The sequence below is a fragment of the Pseudonaja textilis genome, chromosome Z (genome assembly GCF_049901715.1).
Source record: "Pseudonaja textilis isolate UNSWEBS1 chromosome Z, rPseTex1.2, whole genome shotgun sequence".
NCBI classification, from domain to species: domain Eukaryota; kingdom Metazoa; phylum Chordata; class Lepidosauria; order Squamata; family Elapidae; genus Pseudonaja; species Pseudonaja textilis.
In genome coordinates this window covers 9,646,355-9,665,869 of record NC_142008.1, presented here as the reverse complement: position 1 = coordinate 9,665,869, position 19,515 = coordinate 9,646,355, and the positions used below count along the sequence as shown (strand labels likewise).

The window sequence follows — 19,515 nt, the reverse complement described above, 5'->3', positions numbered from 1 at the left end:
TCATAGCTCTACTCCATAGACTCATGTGAAAAATTCCCATTTGCAGCGATATAAGACTGGGGTCTTCAAGCTTGACAGCTTTAAGACTTGGGGACTTCAACTCCCAGAATTCCTTCTCCAGTCATGTTAACTGAGAAATTCTGGGAATTGAAGTCCACAAGTCTTAAACTTGCCAAGTTTGAAGACCCTTGGTATAAGACATCCTACCTCCTATAAAACTTTTATGTTTCAGTCTAAATCTAACAATCTAAAATATATTTAAATTGTTTCTCCATCTCATAAAAGCACATACAGTATTACCTATTTGTTTTATAATAACTATATGGAAATACTGCACTGATTGCTAGGATAGCAGTTAATACCGTCAAATCATATATTAATATTTTCTTTTAATTGCTACTTGAGAGCAGACTCTGCCTTAAGTTTAGATAGGTATTACTGTAGTTTCTGCACAGTTTAAAATATGGGTGAAATAGTTAAAAATGTTGCACTCTTTTGCATGTACATACATACTACAATATAATGTATTTGCTCCAGCTGAAAAAAAATATGTTTGGATTACAAAGCAAGAGGCACGTATGACGATTTATTCATATTTTTTGGTTTTATTTAGATAACAGTCAGGATAGACAACAGTATCTAAACAATATATGTGACATAATGATTGCCCCCTTTTATGTACAAGCCCTATGAAATGTATATAACAGTGTTAAAAGGGGGATGGGGGATTAGATTGCTTGGTCAGCCTACTACGTGATGTTGACTCCCCCTCCCAGGCAGCAGACATCCTTGTTTGTATCTTGTGGTATGTAGCTTCACAATTCAGCCTGTGCTTGATTATTCAACAAACAATCATTAAACAAGCTTCATGTGGAGTACAAAATATTTTTTTATTCTCACAGTTTATTTAGTGACAGAGAAGATCTTAGAATTTTCACTGTTACATGCATGACCCTCATGGTGGTTTGAACATCAACAGTGTTTTAAGCCTAATAAATGAAATACATGTTCCAGAAGGAACTGGGGGCTTTGCTACATGGTCCTTCCAAAGCCCTGGTAACATCCTGGAATCAAATATGTCTGAGGCTTTAGACAGGATCTTGCCTGTGCAGCCTCTCTTGACCCATCACTCCCAACACACCCCATAGTTCATGGAGGAGCAGCAGATTCTGAAAAGGGCTAAGAGATGCCTAAAATGGAGGAAAATGAGGGATAAAGCCAATAGGACACAACTTTAGAGTTTCTATTAAGCCCTGGTAAGAACAGTGAAACACCATTATTTCTCCACCTTTATTGCACGGTCAGCTGATAGCTCTGTTCAGGATTACCTATTTCCTCCTGGGGCAGGAAGGTTTGTGGGATCATCTTCAGAGCCTATGTCTCTGTGTTCAGCAGCCCATTTGGCTTTCCATTTGGAATTGAAAAAAAGTTATTGGGTAGATGTTGTGCAATTGCCAATGGGGGCTTCCTGAATTTGCCTCTTGAGGAAGGTCAGCATGCACTGGTAAGAATGAGTTCATATTTTTTCTGCATTCTCTCACCAGTACATCTTAGCTATCTCTGTAATATCTTTGCTATTGGTATTTATTGCTTCTGCATTCTGTCTTTTACCTAAGGAATATAATGCAATGTATGGAGGAGAGGCATTTCTCTCATGGGTACTGTACTTTCCTCATTTAGTCCATCTAGAAATATCCTTGTGAATTAGATTAAGGTCAGGGAAGGTGATTGGTATAAAATTACCTAGTGGCTTCTATGACTGAAGATTTGAACTCATAATCTAACATACTAATGGTTTTTTTTAAAAAATACTGATCATAAATTTGGTACTAAGCTCTTTTTTTGTGAAATTAGCACATTTTATGCACAAAAATAACATTGTTTCAAATCAGTGGGATAGAAAAATAAGCTCTTTAAGTGCTAGTTAGAAATCTACCAATATAACCATTTTTATCCTACTAAATTATACAATGTACAGTAATCATGGATGTACATTACACACAGAGACAATATACTGTGTTTTATAGAAAGGGAAAAATATAATGTTACTCCTAAAGAGAACTGTGCATTTTGTAATCCAAATATCCTTGACAAAGCCATGCAACAGTTGTTACGTTGCAATTAGTGTTGCAATAGTTGTATTTCAGCCTTTGATTTGTATATTTTTCAAATATACATTTTTAAAAATATATCAAGTATTAACTATGGAAATATGACTATGATACTGGTTGCAGTCTTACTTACATTAACATGAAAATGTTCGTGTTTATCAACTGGCACAGAGTTGTACATTCCAGCTTCAGAATTCCATATGTATTTAGTTTAGATTGATAATTCAGTCTATGTTTTCACAGGTCAATTCCTTCAGTGCTAAAATTTTAATCCTCTGTTGCTTTCTGTTTCTTAGGAATTATGCCGTCAGCGTATGGCGGTGAAAACATCAGATTGTTCAGAACCTCTACATGCTTCTCGTATTAATAGCATATCTTCACAATTTAGCGATGGACCTATTCCAAGTCCTTCTACTCGAAGCAGCACTTCATCCTGGTACGAAGAACCGGTCCAGTCTAATATGGACATCTCCACTGGACACATGATATTGGTAAGGCATTGAAGCAGCATTTTAACCTTTTTTTGAATTTATTTGAACTACAGAAAGCACAGCAAATCTAGAATTTTTAAAGCAACAGCATCAACTTAATAAAAATACTTATTAGACATATTTATTCTGGTTTCACTTCTTGTTGTAGTTTTGGTATTTAATGTACTAGTAATTTTATGTAATAGTAATAATAACATTATTAATGTAATTTCTATTGTGGATGTTGTATGATCAATAAACTATAATAAAATCTGGTTCTTATTAGAGTAGATAAAATTTAATAAATGAATTTTAACTTTAAGATTTAAACTCCTGCAATGTTTACTATTATTGTTTCCATCATTTTAACTTTAACATTTCTTTATTGACAATTTTTTGTTTTTATTTTATTGAATTTGTTCATAATAAATCCAGGCAGCTGCAGTCTGTGGTATATCTTTAAACAGGGATCTACCCTTTCTCATGGAACAATGATGTCTAATTCCAATCATGGATATATGTAGGGATAAGTGGCTATTAGAAAATCTTCTGAACATATTTTGAAGCAGGTTGGAAAAAGAATTAATTTAAAATATATGTATGATAATATGGCAATGAATCCATTTAAGATAGTCCCTCAGAAAAGTTAATATTCTTAGGGAATAAATTCAATGGATGAAATATGATTTGTACAGTCATATTTTGAAATATGAAAGGGTTCCAGGTTTAAGTCACATTGATAGCCCAAACGTGTCTATTTATATAATTGAATGAATGTTATAATATTATGATCGAAGTTCTCTAGAATTATGAAAGAATCATGCCAATGGAAACTCATAAAGAATCCAAAGAAACTCAAATCCTCTTGCATTACAAGAAATTAGTTTTTTTTTTCATAAGCAAACTCTATTTATCTAAACCTACCTTGATAAATTCTTTAAATTATGAATTTGATTTAAAAGAAGTCAAACAAGGTTTCATCTTTTCTTGTTAAATAACTTCCCCAATTTTTGTTTAAGGTGTATGCAGTATTCAGAATAGGCAAGGACACTTCAGTTGTGGTATGGATACCCTTTTTGTATTTGATGACTTTTCCTTACAAAAGCTGTACCTTTTCCTGGGCTGCTTAACCTGATTGCTGAGGTGGTGGAAAAGTTCCCTGAATTAATAATAATGTTTCAGGATTTCAACATACCTTCCTCAGTTAAGAAGTTTGAGGGTGCTAGTTATTTATGACTGCTATATCAACCATGGGCATGGTTGAAGTCCATTGAGGACTTGATGTATGGATGCTGTATTTATCTTTTGTCTCAAGGAAGAAGCAAATGATTTAAAATTGGGAGACACTGAACTTTGCTCCTGGTTATGGACAGATCATTATCTGATTGTTATGAAATTCTGTAGTATGAGTCTTTCTCTGCAGTCCATTCCAAATGTGACGTAGATACACTTGGTTTTCAGAAATTTCTCTGGGAATTTTCTGAGAATCTGGAGGGGACAGCTTAAATAAGACTCTTGTTTAGAGGAATGAAAGATTGGGTTGGTTTGAAGTGGTCTTTTTACAAGTTCAATCTTGAACCTACACAGTGGTGATTTGAGTTGTAGACAAGAAATATTTTGCTGTTATTGTGTCAATTTAAGGGAATATTGCCAAAAACTCTGCAAAACAATTGTGAAGAATTTTCACAGCATTTGATAGACAAAACTTTTCAAATCCAATATGAGTTTTATGCCAGCTGGGCAGTGAATGGAGATGACAAGACCTTGTCTTGTAAAGTGCCCTGGAATCATTTTAAGTCTCTGAACCCTGAAGAAATGAATAGGGCCCTCTGGGAGAGAATTCTAACAATTCTCAGTTGGATCCCTGCCTCTCATGATTTGTTAATGATTCTGGACCTTGAATTTGAGCAGAAATCAATGCTTTTTTTAAGTGAAAGGATATTTTTTCTATCTCTGAAGGAAATGGCACATCCAATCTAGAAGCCTTTGTTCAAGGCAATCAACTTGAACAATCTTCCTTTTCATAGAAATGTTGTAGGGAAAGTGGTGTGTACCTAGTTGCAAAGGATTTTAGAGAAAGTGGATTATCTGGACCTTTGTAAGTCATAACTCAGGATAGAAAGCAGCCTGCAAACTGTATTGGTCTCATTATGAATAACCTTCAGAGAGATCAAGCTCAGGGGAAATTACACCCTCTGTTCCTCATTGATTGCTGAGCAGTTTTTGATATTAACAACCATGTTATCCTTCTGGGCTATCACCAAAGGATTAGGGTAGGGTGAGGGTTCCTGACCAATCAGTTCCAGTTGGAAAGTGAGGGTGCAAATGAGACAAATTTCCACAGCTAACTTGCTGCAGCAACTCACCATGGCCAACTCAGTACAGCCAACTCTCTGCAGTCAACTCACTACTGCCAACTTGCTGCTGGCCAACTCACAATGGCCAACTCACCACGGGACAACTTGCTGCAGGACAATTTAACAATTCTATTTAATTATTTAAAATAAATAAAAAATAATTTTAATTTTTGCCATTCACATTTCATTCTGTCCTCCTTTTGCATTTTTTCTTTATTTTATTCCAACTTTTCTTTGATATTAGTGTAATTCTTGTCCTGCAGCAAGTTGTCCTGCAGTGAGATGGCTATGGCGAGTTAGCTGTAGTGAGTTGGTCATGGCAAGTTGACTATGGCAAATTGTCATAGACCCGCAGGGGGAAAGGAAGAAATAAGAGTTCTATCTGGTACCTCTGCTTTGTGAAATAACTCAGAGATATTTCTTCAATCTTCTCCTGTGATTTTTAATATTTTATTTATTTATTTGATTGTTATCTCATCTTTGTTACTTTGTAAGTAACTCAACTCAAACATACTTCTTCCTCCTCCTATTTCCTTCCCCAACCTGTGAGGTGGGTTGGGCTGAGAGAGGGGGAATGGGGAGGTTACCTGCTCTTCTAAAATCTGGTAGAAATTTTGGCAAAAATACATAAATAAATATGCTTAAAAGTCTTTACAGTTTTAATGTGTGATCAATGTCCAACTAAACTGGAAATGGAAATTTACATATTTTTTACATTTTTCTGATGAATTTAATATTAAGATGGTATCAGTTCGATTCAGTGAACCTTGTTTTTTAGGTTATCAAATAAATGTATTTTGTATTAAGTTGTTAGGATTCAGAGGTTGTTATGTGGTATAATTACCATATAACATAATAAATTTTGGGAATACTAACTGGAAGGGTGTGGGGGGGGAGGGAGGGAGGGAAGTAGGGAGATAATAAAATATTCAGGAAAAATGATATCCTCTTTACACATTTTTGAAAACCAGCAAAATGCTTGTTCTTATTAGAAACAGTAATAGCAATGTTTAAGGACATCATTCATTTATTTTGTCTTTTTTTGAAACACCAGAAAAATACATGGAGAGAGAACTTAAGAAAGTGCTACAGATAGTCCTCATTTAATGATCATTCATTCAATGGCCATTTCAAGTTATGAAAGTGCTGAATGAATCTTAGTTGCAACCAGTTGTGACCATTGCAATTCCCCCATGCTCATTTGATCAAAATGTGGGGCAGCTGTCCCACATTCACAATCATAGAATGTGTTTCAGCTTCTCCCACCTATCTTGTCTCCTCCAGGCATTGGGCAAGGGTTAATAGCCACCACCTTGGCCCTGGGAGCCTCTGCCAGCTCCATTTTTCTGCCCCTTCCCTGGCTTGGTGAGAGGGTTTGGCAAGCTCCCTTCAACAGATGGGGGTCTGCTATTCTCCAGTGTGTATTACAGGGCTCATCCGAGCAGCAAGAGGAAGAACATGGAGAAGATCAGCTAGAGAATGGGGGTGGGGGTGGGGGGGCTGCAGGAGTGAGCAACAGTGGTTATGTAGAGTAGCCAAAAGAGCACAGACCTGGAGAGTTTGTGGGTGGGGGACTTGTAGCTGAATCTCAGCTGCTAAAGGGGCCCAGCTGGGAAAGAGGCAATAAGATGGAGTCAGCGGTTCATGCAGGAGAGGAAAAGCATAAGATCCTAATAATGGTGTGATCCTCGCCCAACAGGAACAAATGGGATTACTAAAATTATATCACCAAGTAGTGCAGTCAAATAATATTTTATCTAACTACCTCTTTGCTTAACAACAGAAAATTTTATCCCAATGAGAGTCATCATATGAGGACTACCTGTATTTTATCCAATTATTTAATGAAATCATTGCTGCATTTAATGAAGCATTTTTCTCTTGGTTTGGGACAACTAGATAGCCTACAATATGTAATAGCCATTTAATTTTTTCTGTTATACATATTGGTCCATTTTAGAAGTCTGGCATATATGCACATTCTGCCACCAACTTAATCCAGATATTAATCTTTTGCAACCCCACACTATGCAGGTTTTCCAACTGACTAAGAGGTGGAGATAAAAGTGTTTGTCCTTTTGTTCAGACAAAGAAAAAACAGCACGGGGAAAGGGTTTTTTTTTTTTTTTTGCAGCTCTTTAATTTTCTTTCAGAAAAATAGAATTTGCCTATATACTTTAGGAAATTATCTGTTTATCAACAGAAATATTTATTAATGTGTTAATATTTTTGACAACATGAAGATTAGGTAATCAGAAACCCTAGACAGATCCAGTTGCAGATCTGATTTCTGGTTAACTGTGCAATATATGATGAGAAGACAAAATTCTGAGGAATGGAAATTACTGATGTACCTGCTATCATATCATATCATAATTTATATGACATCTAATTATACATGCACAGACATATTTTTAAAGAGTTGATACTTGCAGTAGAAACATGCTAAGTATTCTTCTATGTGCCTTGAGATATCCATAAGTGCATATAATTTTGAATCCAGTAGATTATTACTTCTGTAAATTCTTATATGACGAAGACTCAAAAGAAGAAACAGTGCAAGTTGTTTTGGGAGAAATCTAACCTTGGTTCCCATCAACCCCTAATACTGCAGTGAGTAATCTGGGAAAGACAAGCAGAAAAATAAGCAGGAGATAAATTATCATTTTTATTTATTTGTCTATTCAATATCTTTATTAGGTTACATTTTGCAACTCAGTAAACCACATGCTTTCTCTTTTCTGTATTCTGAATAAAGAAAGCATATTGTATTTTGTACACATTTTTTTAAAAAACTACATTCAAAAGTAAGTACTGATTTTTACTTTACGTATTATACTACTTTCTAAAGTGGCTTTGGTAAAATGATGCAAAGTCATAAACATATAACACAGATAAAAATTCATAATACATAAGTGTGTTGTGCTATTATTCAGTTTTCACTCCTATCACGGGAATGTATCAATTCTATCATCAAGATTTTCAAAAAAAATTTCCAAGTCAGGTATCATTTAGTGTTTGCTTGGACTACAGCTTTGATCCCTTCCCCTTTTGAATTTAATTTAATATATCTGGCTATATTTTTCTTTCATTTTATAGGAACTTCCTTGTTGTTTCTGGAAATATAATATTAAAATAGCTTCTCATTGTGAACCTCTTCAGTAATTTATCTATTTGTTAATGTGTGTTTCCATTCTTTATCTCTTTCTGTTTACCTTCCCAATCTTTTGTCCGTATTTTCCACTTTTCAAAATAAGCATTTTTTTCAGTCCTTTTGGGCTGTTCTTGTTTTTCCAAATTTTTTAGAGATTACTTTATGATAAAGTTGGATTTATAATATCTACAAACTTCAAGTTTTCCCAAAATACAATGATGCATTTCTTTTATGTTTTGAATGTAGCTAAATTGCTTTTATTAGAAATAGAGGAAGTCATTATAACAATATACAATCACACTACTTTAGTAAATAAATTAACAAAAATGTGATTGAAAATATAATAGGAGAAATTATGTTTTCAGTTTTTAAAATCCTTCAGTTTACAAATACTTTATTACATATACAGATAAACAATGTGACTCTTTTGGTTCTTTGCTAACAATCGGTCAAAAAATAATATGATGGCTGTTAAATACAGTCTTCAAAATCCAACCTGAAATCTAACTCTAATCCAGATATTTAAAGACTTCTACTACCATTTCAAATTGATTTTTTAGAACAGAATAGAAAAATTCTGTTCTTTCACTTGTTCTGACAATACTCTAGTACCCAGGTTTTGCATCATTTGTAAACTATGGATCATTCTAAAGACCCAGTGCAGTCATTTAGATTGCTGAATGATGGTGCACAACTGAGACCAAATTCATCTTTTCTAGATAGAATACCATTGGCAAGCTAAGTGGTAAAATCTGCTAGCTACCATCTAAATGCAACTTCTTTTAGCAGTATAGTTCATAATTTAGAAGATACATACCCTCAATCAAAAAAAGGTTATATATTACTTCATCCAGAACTACAGAATTCCATTAAATTTCAGATTTCAGTCTTACCCAAATGAACTGATTCAAAGGTTCCACATACCTTCTTACAGTAAAATAATAACCCTGAATGGATAAATTGGATATTTTCAGAATACTAATGATGCAATCTCATTTCTTATAATCTCACTGATATTGATATGAAATATGAAGAGAACAAGTTATAAACTGGAGTTATGTAAATCTAGTTGGTTAAAGAAGACCTTGAATATACAGTAGAGATAATATAACCAGTTTCCCTATAACTTAACAATTAGTATTGGATATTCATGTTTTTACTACAATAGAAATTGTAGACTACTAAAGTACTTTGTATAGTTGCATTGATTGCTTTATCCAATCACGCAACTTATTCATAGTTACATGGCATATGGAATGTCAGAAGAATGTCTGGATTGGCATTTTCCTGGATTGAGGCTCTGCTTGGATTTGGATCAGAATTTGGAACTGTTAAAGCAGTTTCAGAGTCTGTCCCTGGAGGAGTGGGCCAAAGAACAGGCCATGCTAAAAGCACTTGTTATGCCTGTGGACCTGGTAGCACTTCTGAAGGTGGCCCATCTGGGTTTTGGATCCTCTTTGCTACTGTCATCTCTCCTTCCATGAACTTTTTTATTTGATGGGAGTTAGTCAGAAGCTGAGTTGATGGAGTGGCTGGGGGAGCCTGGGTTGGATACTGGGGCCAGCCAGGCTGGTGTTTTTATGACCAATGATGGTAGAAGACCAAGCAATTCTTGTGGCTGGTCAGCAATGCCGAATGATTCCAGTTACATGACGATGAGGGAGAATGTCTTCTGTCCATTGTGACAGTATGTCTGGTGGCGGCAGCTGGGAGCAGGACCCTGGCAGCTCTCCTGTGAGACACCAATTAAGGCATTGGCACTCTGGAGCTATTGGTAGTGGCTAGACAGTGGAGATAACAGTGGAGTTGCAGGTTATTATGGATTCCATCCCCCTATGGAGTCCATTTTGCCTTCTCTTCTGCCAGAGAGGAAGATGGTGATACAGCACTATTGATCACTTCTATGTGGATTTCATCTGTTGGCTAGGTTGCCTATTACTGTGGATTTCCCATGAAGACTATTCTGAGAGCCAGAGGAGGAATTTTTGAGTTAGGAATAAATAGGTGGCTTGGACTAGTTGGTGAAAATGGCAGGGGAGGGATGTCAATGAATAGGAGTATGTTTATGAGTGTGTTTGTGGGTGGAATGAGGGAAGTGGTTGCTGGGTATTTTGATTATGCTGACAGCTAGTGAAGCTAAAGTGCCTTCATAGGATGGAGTTAATGGGAAATTCCCAGCCATAGGAATTGTGGGCCCTGGATTAGGGAATAGTGCTGCCATCAGAGGTTATAGTTGCCATCAACATGGGGAGATATGGTGGAAGATATACCACCTCCTTGGTCTCAACCCCGTACCCAATCAGTATACATTTAGAGGACTTGAATTTTGGATGTTGCTTCTAAATGCGAGGTCAGTCAATAATAAAAAATCACTCATTGGCGGTTTAATCATTGATGAAAGAGCTGACTTGACATGTATTACCGAGATCTGGCTGGATCCAGAAGGGGGAGAAACTCTTTCAGAGATATGTCCAACTGGGTTTTGGGTATGACATCAGGAACGCCAGGGCAGGGGTGGAGGTGTGTGATAGTTATCAAGGATTCCCTTATGGCTTTCAGGGATTTATGAGTACTGCATCACAAGTTACTGGCTATAAGACCTTATTCATTAAGTTGGGCTTTTGGGATAAGTTAGGATTGTTGTTGTACTAGCCTCCATACTGCATAACACTCTCCCTGCCTGAGCTCCTTGACTTCATTTCTGGATTGGTTATATGTAACTTTAATCTGCCTTCTCTAGCATTAGGGTCTGAGGTGGCTTGGGAGATCATGGTAACCATGACAGCTATGGGCCTATTCCAAGCCCATAGAGTCTGACATGGAACAGTGGTCACACACTGGATCTGGTGTTCCTGTCAGAGGAGTGGCTATGTGATCTGAAATTCCTGGTGTCTCCCTTGTCATAGCCAGATCACCTTCTGATTACCATGGAACTCTTTAATGCCACTACAGAGAGGCCAGACACATTAGATTGGTTTCCCGCTGGTAGCTGATGGGCTCAACTGGTTTTCAGAGGGAGCTGTGGGCTATTCCTGTCCATCTGAAGCCTAGGTCACTACTTGGAATAGGAATCAGCTGAGGCGTTGGATTGGATCACACTTCATGACTTCTTCTCGCTTATGGATCCTACCACTCCCCCATGATTCATGAAATAATTAAAGGAGATGAAATGAGAAGAGACATTTACAGCATTGTTAGCATTCAATAGGGGACTAGCTAAACACAACACAGATTAGAGCCACTATTAAAGCTTATCTTATAGCAGTAATAATCAGTACTACTCTGTTATCAGTACTACTCTTCCCTTGTTGCATCTAGAGATAGCCATTTGACAGCCCTTTCTCAGGTGTCACATATCCTCTTCAGTAGAGATGGATCAGAGAACCCCATGCTGGGGCATAGAGAAAAATTTGTTCAATATTTACCAGACAAAGTCCCTTTCAATTAATCACAGTTGGATGCTGGGTTTGTTGACCATTCCAACCTCATCCCCCTCCCCAAGCCTTTCAGTCCTGCCATCCTGTTTTCATATGCATGCCGGTTTGGCTGCCCTGTGCTCACTGGCCTTGCCACCACTATCAAGCTTGATGCCCTGCACTCGTTGGCCCTGTCAGCCTTGCCATCCCCAGTTGACCTTTGCTGACTTCCTCCTTCTGTTTCTTTGGGTCTTCTTGTGAAGTTTTGCAAAATTTCTAACATGAGCATAGGGCCACATAGGGGCAGGCAGCAAGCCTAACAGAGGTGTCAGGGCCGAGTACAGGGGGACAAGTCCGGCAGGGACAATGGAGTGCAATACAGCCAAAAGGAGGCGAGTTTGGGAGGGGAAATAGCTGGGAGGGAAAGTTGAAGAGGAGGCTACCTTATCAAGGCTTGGGGCTGGGAGGAACCAAGCAAGAATGAGTTGGATCGGGGTGGATCCTTAACTAACTTCTAGTGGGATTTGGCTAACAATGGCAACTGGTAACAGCTATTGCTTCTTATGTTGATGAGATACCACATTTTATTACGATATCACTTAGAAAAAGAAATTCTGGTCCAATTGGCATTGTAACTCAAGACTACTTGTACTTGATAATTAGCATGTAAAAATCCATTTGAAACACATCAGACTTTAAACTCTGCATCATAATCTTTTCTATTGCCCTTATTATCAGATTGCTACTGCAGTCTAGTTATCCTGATTACCAAACTGCTACTTTGTTAAACACCATTTTTCAGGGTTTCTTTAAAATCATAGTCTTAGCTTTTAATTTGCAAGAGTTTTTCCATGCAATGATCTTTTATTTTACATTTCAGTGTTCTTTTATGTGCTGTCATCAATGAACTATTATATTTTTACAATAGTTTTTGTTCATTGAAAAATATTCTGCATTGCTTTAGAAGATGTGTAGAAGAAAACTATTGCCTAAATTAAAAAGAAATCAATAAATATTATGTTTATGTGGTTTTGTATTTCCCAAATGGCTGAGAAAGAAAGCAAAAAGAAGACAAAATAATGGTGTGAGTTGAGTCATAAATGTTGCCATTTTGTTTTTTAATTAAAAAGTGTTTCCATTTATAAATAAACTAACAAACATTTAAAGGAAATGGATACAATACACACAAATACATTAAAACATTCACTTACTGTCTTTTACCAGCAAATCAAAAAGATCTTTAAAAGTATCTGGATGGAAAGTGATACAGTTTGAATTGAGACAAGAACACTTTGAAGAAAAATAATTTTTAAACATAAATATTCATTGCAGATATAATTTTGTATATACATACTAAAAAAATAAGCTTTACTAAGTTTAGTGGAACTTAGTTTCAGGTAAGTGTTAGCATAGAATTAAGCTTATTGTTTTCTATTAGACCAACAAATTAATAAAGAATTTACAGTTGCTGTGACTGGGGAGGCTACTGTCTACCATAATATTATCATTTATTGAACCCCACAATAGATGATTCTTCTACTAATATTTCACTCTGCTTCCCAGATGAGATATTTTTTTAAAACAAATCATCTAACATGGAAACAAGAAAAGCAGAAAAGAAGTGAGTAATTAGGATAAAAACTATGTATCCTAGCCCATGGATAGGAGCAGGATTTCTACATGTACAGAGACCTCAGAGTTATTGGTGTGGGGAAAAAACTGGAGGAAGGAGTACTATGAACACTGCCTTGATCCTGTGAGTGAAAGATAGAACATATTTAAATCTAGTGATAATGATAGATAACATCAATTATGGAATATTAAGGCATGCTACCATAATCTCTTTTTGCCCATACATTAATTTTACACAAAAGGGCTATTTGATTCTCATATCTGGTTTTGGCCAGTCTTCACTAATACAATTTTCTAGATGGTGATCTTCCACTATGGGTGTGTACATCTGTTTTCATAAATCTACTTTGTTCAATAGGACTTCTAAAAATGTTTGTCAAGTATTACAGTTGTTCAAATTGAGAGAAAGATCTTCTGCTTCTTAAGTAACCTAATTTTGCAGGGCAAAAATCCTTTTGGCTATAAGACAAATGGTTAGATTATACTTGTGGTCCTCATCAAGGTTATATTTCATTATATCCCATATACTCTAATAGCTATGTTTGTATATATGGAAAATACATGGATTTCAAAATTGCCTTCAGTTAAATCACCTTGGTTGAGCTGTAATCCTAAATTATGATCTCTCTACACTGCATGTGAGAAATGTTTAAATGAAAGTTCTTCACCTGCTACCTTGTGTTAATAAAATTTCATAGCCATAGGTGGCAGCTGGTTATTCAAGAACCCTATTCAGTACATTTATTTTGACATTTTTATTTTAGTAATAACAAAACAAAGAAGGAAAATACCTGCCTTTGTTCCAAATTAATATTTTTTCTTAAGTATGTGTATGTCTGGGCATTTCTCATGTGAAAAGAAGAAAGATACAAAGAAGGAAGAATATTTATATTGCCTTTGGCTGAACAATTGTTTTAGATAAAGTAATTACAGGGGTAACATTTCATTGCCTTATTTGGAATATTTTAAGGGTTAAACTGTGGGATACTTATCAAAGCCAAATCTTTGGTGGATTTTGTTCACCAATGATAGCAATTTATTTTTAAATCAGGTTTATAACTTGCTTTTGAACTCAATTATAAACACATGGCATATTTATAGGCTTTTTGAAATATTTTTTACCTCCTCTTTCTTGTTCCACTGAGAGAAAAGATCTTACATGACACTGTTCTTTTGAAATGCTAACAATAGTTTCAGAAAGATGTAATTTTCAGGTGCTTTATAAGAGCACAGAAAAAGTCAAATAAAGCCCTGTGTTACTCCATACCAGATTGTATCCAGCTATTTCATTTGGATTTTACTGAGTACTTCCAGCAGCTGGGAACTGTGAGAAGGGAGATTAATAAATGTTCGTCTGAAACACACTGATCCCAGTATATGTTGATTGGGTTGTAATAATCCTTTTATATGTTGTAAAACTCCATTACCAAAACTTCATAAAAATCTGTGCCATCAATAGCTATTGCATCACAAGTATATTAATTTAAGTAAATGGAATGCATGTTTCCACATAGGTAAATATTTCATTATGTTGCTTTCTGGAAGGTGTTTTAAATTTCTCTCACTATGGGTATTGAGTTCTCCTAAATGGAGCTGCTGGTTCTACTTTTATAGCAAAAGTCTAAATTAAAAAATGTGTATTCTAAATATTCTGATCTGATAGATTCTGTTATTGATGTATTTTTGTTTTTTGTTTTTTTATGAACAAGTTTTATTGATTTTTGAAGACAAACAAAACATAACACATAGAAGTATAAAACCTCCTTTCTAAGAATTACTTATAAATTTCAACAAGGCAAATATAGCATTATTTTTTAAAACATAATTCCACATTATCACACTTCCATTTACACATATATATCTTTTCAAAATTTCTCATTAATTCTCCCTTCACTTTCATTCAATCATATTTCCTTCTATCAAAGTTTCAGTAATTCTCAATCAGTCATAAGCACACAAAATACATAACCTAAAGCAAAACATTGGAGAAAAAAGAAAAAAAAACCCGTTAGTTATCATTTATACGTATCTTTTCCCAATTTCTCTCCCTTTAATTTCATTTCTCCAAGATTTTATTAATTTAGAATCAAATGTAAATAATCCACACACTAAACATAAAACTTCTTTTGAGAAGTGACTTGGCCCCAGGTTACATCTTTTTTGACAGACCTAAATCAAATTCATGCCCACCTTATATACCCTTCATATCTTATTAAACATTTTGTATTCTCTATATAACTTCTCCCATCTTTTCACTCTCTTAATTATATTTTATTTATTTCATCTTATTTCAAAGTCATCTTTTGTCCGTTCTTTACCAAACATCTATGTATCTCTTCCCTTTAACAAAAATTTCCCCTGTAATCGCTTTTGAAGTATGACGCCTTCTCCTAAAATAAAGCTTAAAATAATACATAATTTCCATCCTGATTCTGCTTAGTACATTCTACATATTAAATCTTAAAATAAAAGAATAGTAAATTTATAGTATAATTAAATATATAATTTCTATTCTAATTCTAATTCTGATAAGTACATTGTTTTAGGATAGAAGAAATAAAATACTAAAGTTATAATAACATTAAAACAAACAAATTAAACCTTAACTAATATTAATCATTTAACACAGTCTCCCAATATTCAATCAAATATCAACATCCATCATTATTAAACATTAATATTTCACTAAATATTCCAATAAACTGTTTCAAATGCAAATACTACGATACTATCTTATGCACTCTTGCAGAATCTTCTTTAATTATAAACTATCTATCATCCTTCATCTCTGAAAAAAAAACAACTTTTTTTTTTAAAAATCTTGTCCTAACCCGTGGCTTTTTTTTCTTTTTCCTCCCTTTCTTCTCCAATCTGGTCTTTTTGCCCCCCCTCTCCCCCTTTTAAGTTTCCTCTCTGTTGTAATTCTCTTTTCAATTGCTTTCTAACATTGTACCTTCTTTTCACCCTATTTTTCTTTTTCTTGGTTGTTTTATTAAATCTTAAATTCTCCTTTTCCCTTTCTCCCTTCCCATTTTCTTTCTTAGTCAAACTTTTTAGTCCATTAAAAATGGCTTCTTCCTTTTCTTCTTCTTCTTCTCCTTCTCCTTCCTCCAGTGTTTGCTGGTACATAGAAACCGCCATTTCTAAAAAATGGAAGGCAGCTCCCAAAGAATCCTTGCCACTTTGTTGTCTTTCTTTTAATTTTTCATATTCCATTTTCAGTTCATCAACCGATGATACCATTATAGGTTTTTTTTTTTAAACAACCCAGATACTTTCAATCTTGAAGTAGTTTCCAAATGTCAGAGTTATCAAACAATCCAAACAAACAAAACTTTTTTCCTCTTCTTCTCTTTACAGTTTTTTCTCCAGAGGCAAAATCCCAGATGTATTTTAAAAGCCGTATTACCATTAATTAATGGTCTTGTAATCTTCAAGGCGTCTCCTCCAGCAAAGTTTAAAAAAAAAAATTTTTTTTAGTCCTCCCCTTCCCACTTATAACAAAGAGCTTATTTTTACCTTTAGAGAGCAAGTTTTTCTGTGCTCCTTTGCTTTCTCCGTAAGGAGGGGGAGTGAGCTTTCCTTCAGCACTTTCGCCGATGTAACAAATTCTTTTGGAAACAAATGTATCAATCCAAAGTCAGGTTTCCAGGGTGTTTTAAAAGTAACATAATGTCGTGGTTTAGCCAAGAAAACTTCTCCTTCTAAGACTTCCTCCTGCGCAAACTTATCCGGTTGAAGAATCCTTTATGGCTGCCATGGAGACAGCCACTCATCCATCTCGGGAAAAAGGAGTCTAGCCGGCTGGGGAAGGGGGGTGCGATGTCCCCAGACCCCTGCCCGGATCTCCTCTGTCTTCCGCTGCCCCTTCAGGGCAGCGACAACCCCCAAATCCAGTTGGATCGGGGGTACCTTGACGGCGAGCGCAGCAGGGACCCGCAGAGAAGCGGATTCCTGCCGCCGCCGAAGCCTTACAACTCGGAAGTGAGCATGTATTTTTGTTTGTTTTGACAGCAGGATAAAACATAGCCATTTACTATCACATGCAACTGCAATACTGTACTTTAGTTAAGTAAAGGGAGGAAGTAGAGAAAACATTTGATTCTATTTTTTGAGGGCTTTGTTTGAAGTTGTTTGATTAAAACTGCTCCTTTGCATTGAGATTTCTGTGATTCACAAATGTTCATTGTACATTTGTCTACAACTGTGATCAGAACAATTTTACATAATTCTTTGGCCTAGTCCCCATATTTACTACACAACTAGATAAAGCTCTCACTGAACCTCTTCAGTTTGTTCCATCTGCTACTTTATCATGTTCCTCCTAGGCTGATAATCATTTTGGTTTATCAGAATTCTTTAATATTTAAGGAAAATATTATTTTCCTTAACCTTCTCTTCAAAATTCCTTAGAATTTTATCTTATCCTTGCAAGTATCTCGCTTTCCATCTTATGATTTTAAGGGACTTGTTTTAAAAGTTATGAGAAAAAATTCAATCCTGAGAAGGACATAAATTGTGCTTTTTTCTGTTGTGAAGAGTATGCTGTAGATATTTAAAATATCATCAGGCATTTACAAAATATGTTTGTAGCAATTGTTCTCTTTTCTAAGCCATGTTATGAGATCAGAGCTGTAGCTGACTCTGAAATTGTTACAATCCCCTCTTTCTCTAAACTCCTTACCATGTCTCCAAATTTGCCTGGTGTTGCCCTCGTCTCTTGATCAAATTCACTCTCCAGGCCTCCACTGCACTATGATAAATACTGAGGAAACCACTTATTAAGATTAAAAAAAAAACATTGTTCCCAACTCAACAACTTTGAGATCCTTTCTATGGTAGATTTCTCCAAGCTCTGTTACTGCCAGTGATGTCATTAATAGAACCCCCAATTTGTTCTTTGAAGTTGTTATGAATTTCCCTTTAAAACCAGAGTTAATCTTCAAAGGGACAATTCAGGATAGATTTCCTTTGAGGTCTTTTCATTTTTTAACCTTATTATGCTTTGGCATAATCAAAATCAATATTTCCTCTTGTTTGCAAGATCACTAGATTTGTGCTTGGATATTTCATGCCCAATTGACTTCCAGAGTCCATTTCTCTCTTATGAATCATTGCTCCTTTTATTAACAAAATTTGACAATTCCAGTCAATGGACTTAGACTTCTAAAACAGCTCAATATGTTAATGTACGTTGTCCTTCTATTCATAGCCTCTTGAGTTGTGATCAGGGGTGTGATTCTACCTGGTTGGACTGGTTCTATAGAACCAGTAGCTATGATTCTGCCCAGTTCGGAGAACCAGTAAATCGCGCCATTGGCTGGCCCCTCCCCTCCCTGCCCACTCACTCCTTACCTGGCAAACTTGCCTGCTAAGTTGCTATTTTTCCTCTCCCCCCCGCAACCATCAGCTGTTCTGTTCTACTGGAGATTTAGATTGGTTAGAAAGCAGGAAATCATTGGATTTCTTGATTTCTACATAATCTAAAAGCAGAGCTGAACCTTCCTTAGGACTGAAGCTTCTATTTTTAAGTGCAGCCTCATGCAATAGATTGCAGAAAGGTATATCTCTGGGTGAATCTGTGATTCTGTGAGCAACTCAATCTGCCAGCCTGCTTTGCCTGATTTTGCAATATTGTGTTCCTGTATTGGAGCCTTTTAGTACAGCTAGGCTCCGAGTAAATGGACAGCTATCATTTATTAGGAAGCTAGGTTTCATCTGGGTGCCTGGTTGGGGTGTGTTTGAGCTGGAGGTATCAGGGGCAATCTGTTTGTGCCCAGATGTTTGCCTGGCTTGTGGTGTGGAGATTTTTTGTTTGTGAGTGCAGGCTTCCAAATAATTGACAGTCTGGTGGAGTCATGCCTTCCATTCATGCTTTCAGATCTTTTTTCAATCTCTATGGCTTCTCTCATAATTCTGTAGTTGCGGATTTTTATAGTGGCTAGGGTTTTGGTGCTATTGAAGTCGATGCTATGACCTGTGGCTTTCATGTGTTGGACTACTGAGGAAGTGTGTTCCAGCTTTTTGACTGCATTTTTGTGTTCATCCAGGCGGGTACTTATTCTTCTATTGGTCTGTCCAATGTATGTGGCAGGGCATGATGCACAGGGGACTTCATATATGCCTTGGTTTTCCAGGTCAATTTCATTTTGGGGGTTTCTAAGGATGGCTGCTATTTTTCTGTCTGTTTTGAAGGCAGTCTTGATGTGATGCCCGTGTAGTATCTTACTGATTTTGTCTGTAGTACCTCTTATGTAGGGCAGGACAGCTGTTCCATAGGTCTGTTCATCTTCTAGGTCTCCATTATGTCTCAGTGTGTTTTTGTGGATCAAGCCGGTGATTTTGCTTTTGTGGAAGCCGTTGGCTGTCAGTACT

General features: G+C 36.0%; 1 protein-coding gene across 1 annotated transcript in view; it reads left to right on the top strand.

Annotated features, from left to right (window-relative positions):
• Nucleotides 1-19,515, top strand: part of PTPRN2 (protein tyrosine phosphatase receptor type N2) — a 609,242-nt gene that overhangs the window by 501,860 nt on the left and 87,867 nt on the right. The window contains exon 13 of the mRNA XM_087917130.1: nt 2,408-2,602. Coding sequence (XP_087773256.1) covers nt 2,408-2,602 — 195 coding nt within the window. The remainder of the gene's footprint in view (nt 1-2,407; nt 2,603-19,515) is intronic.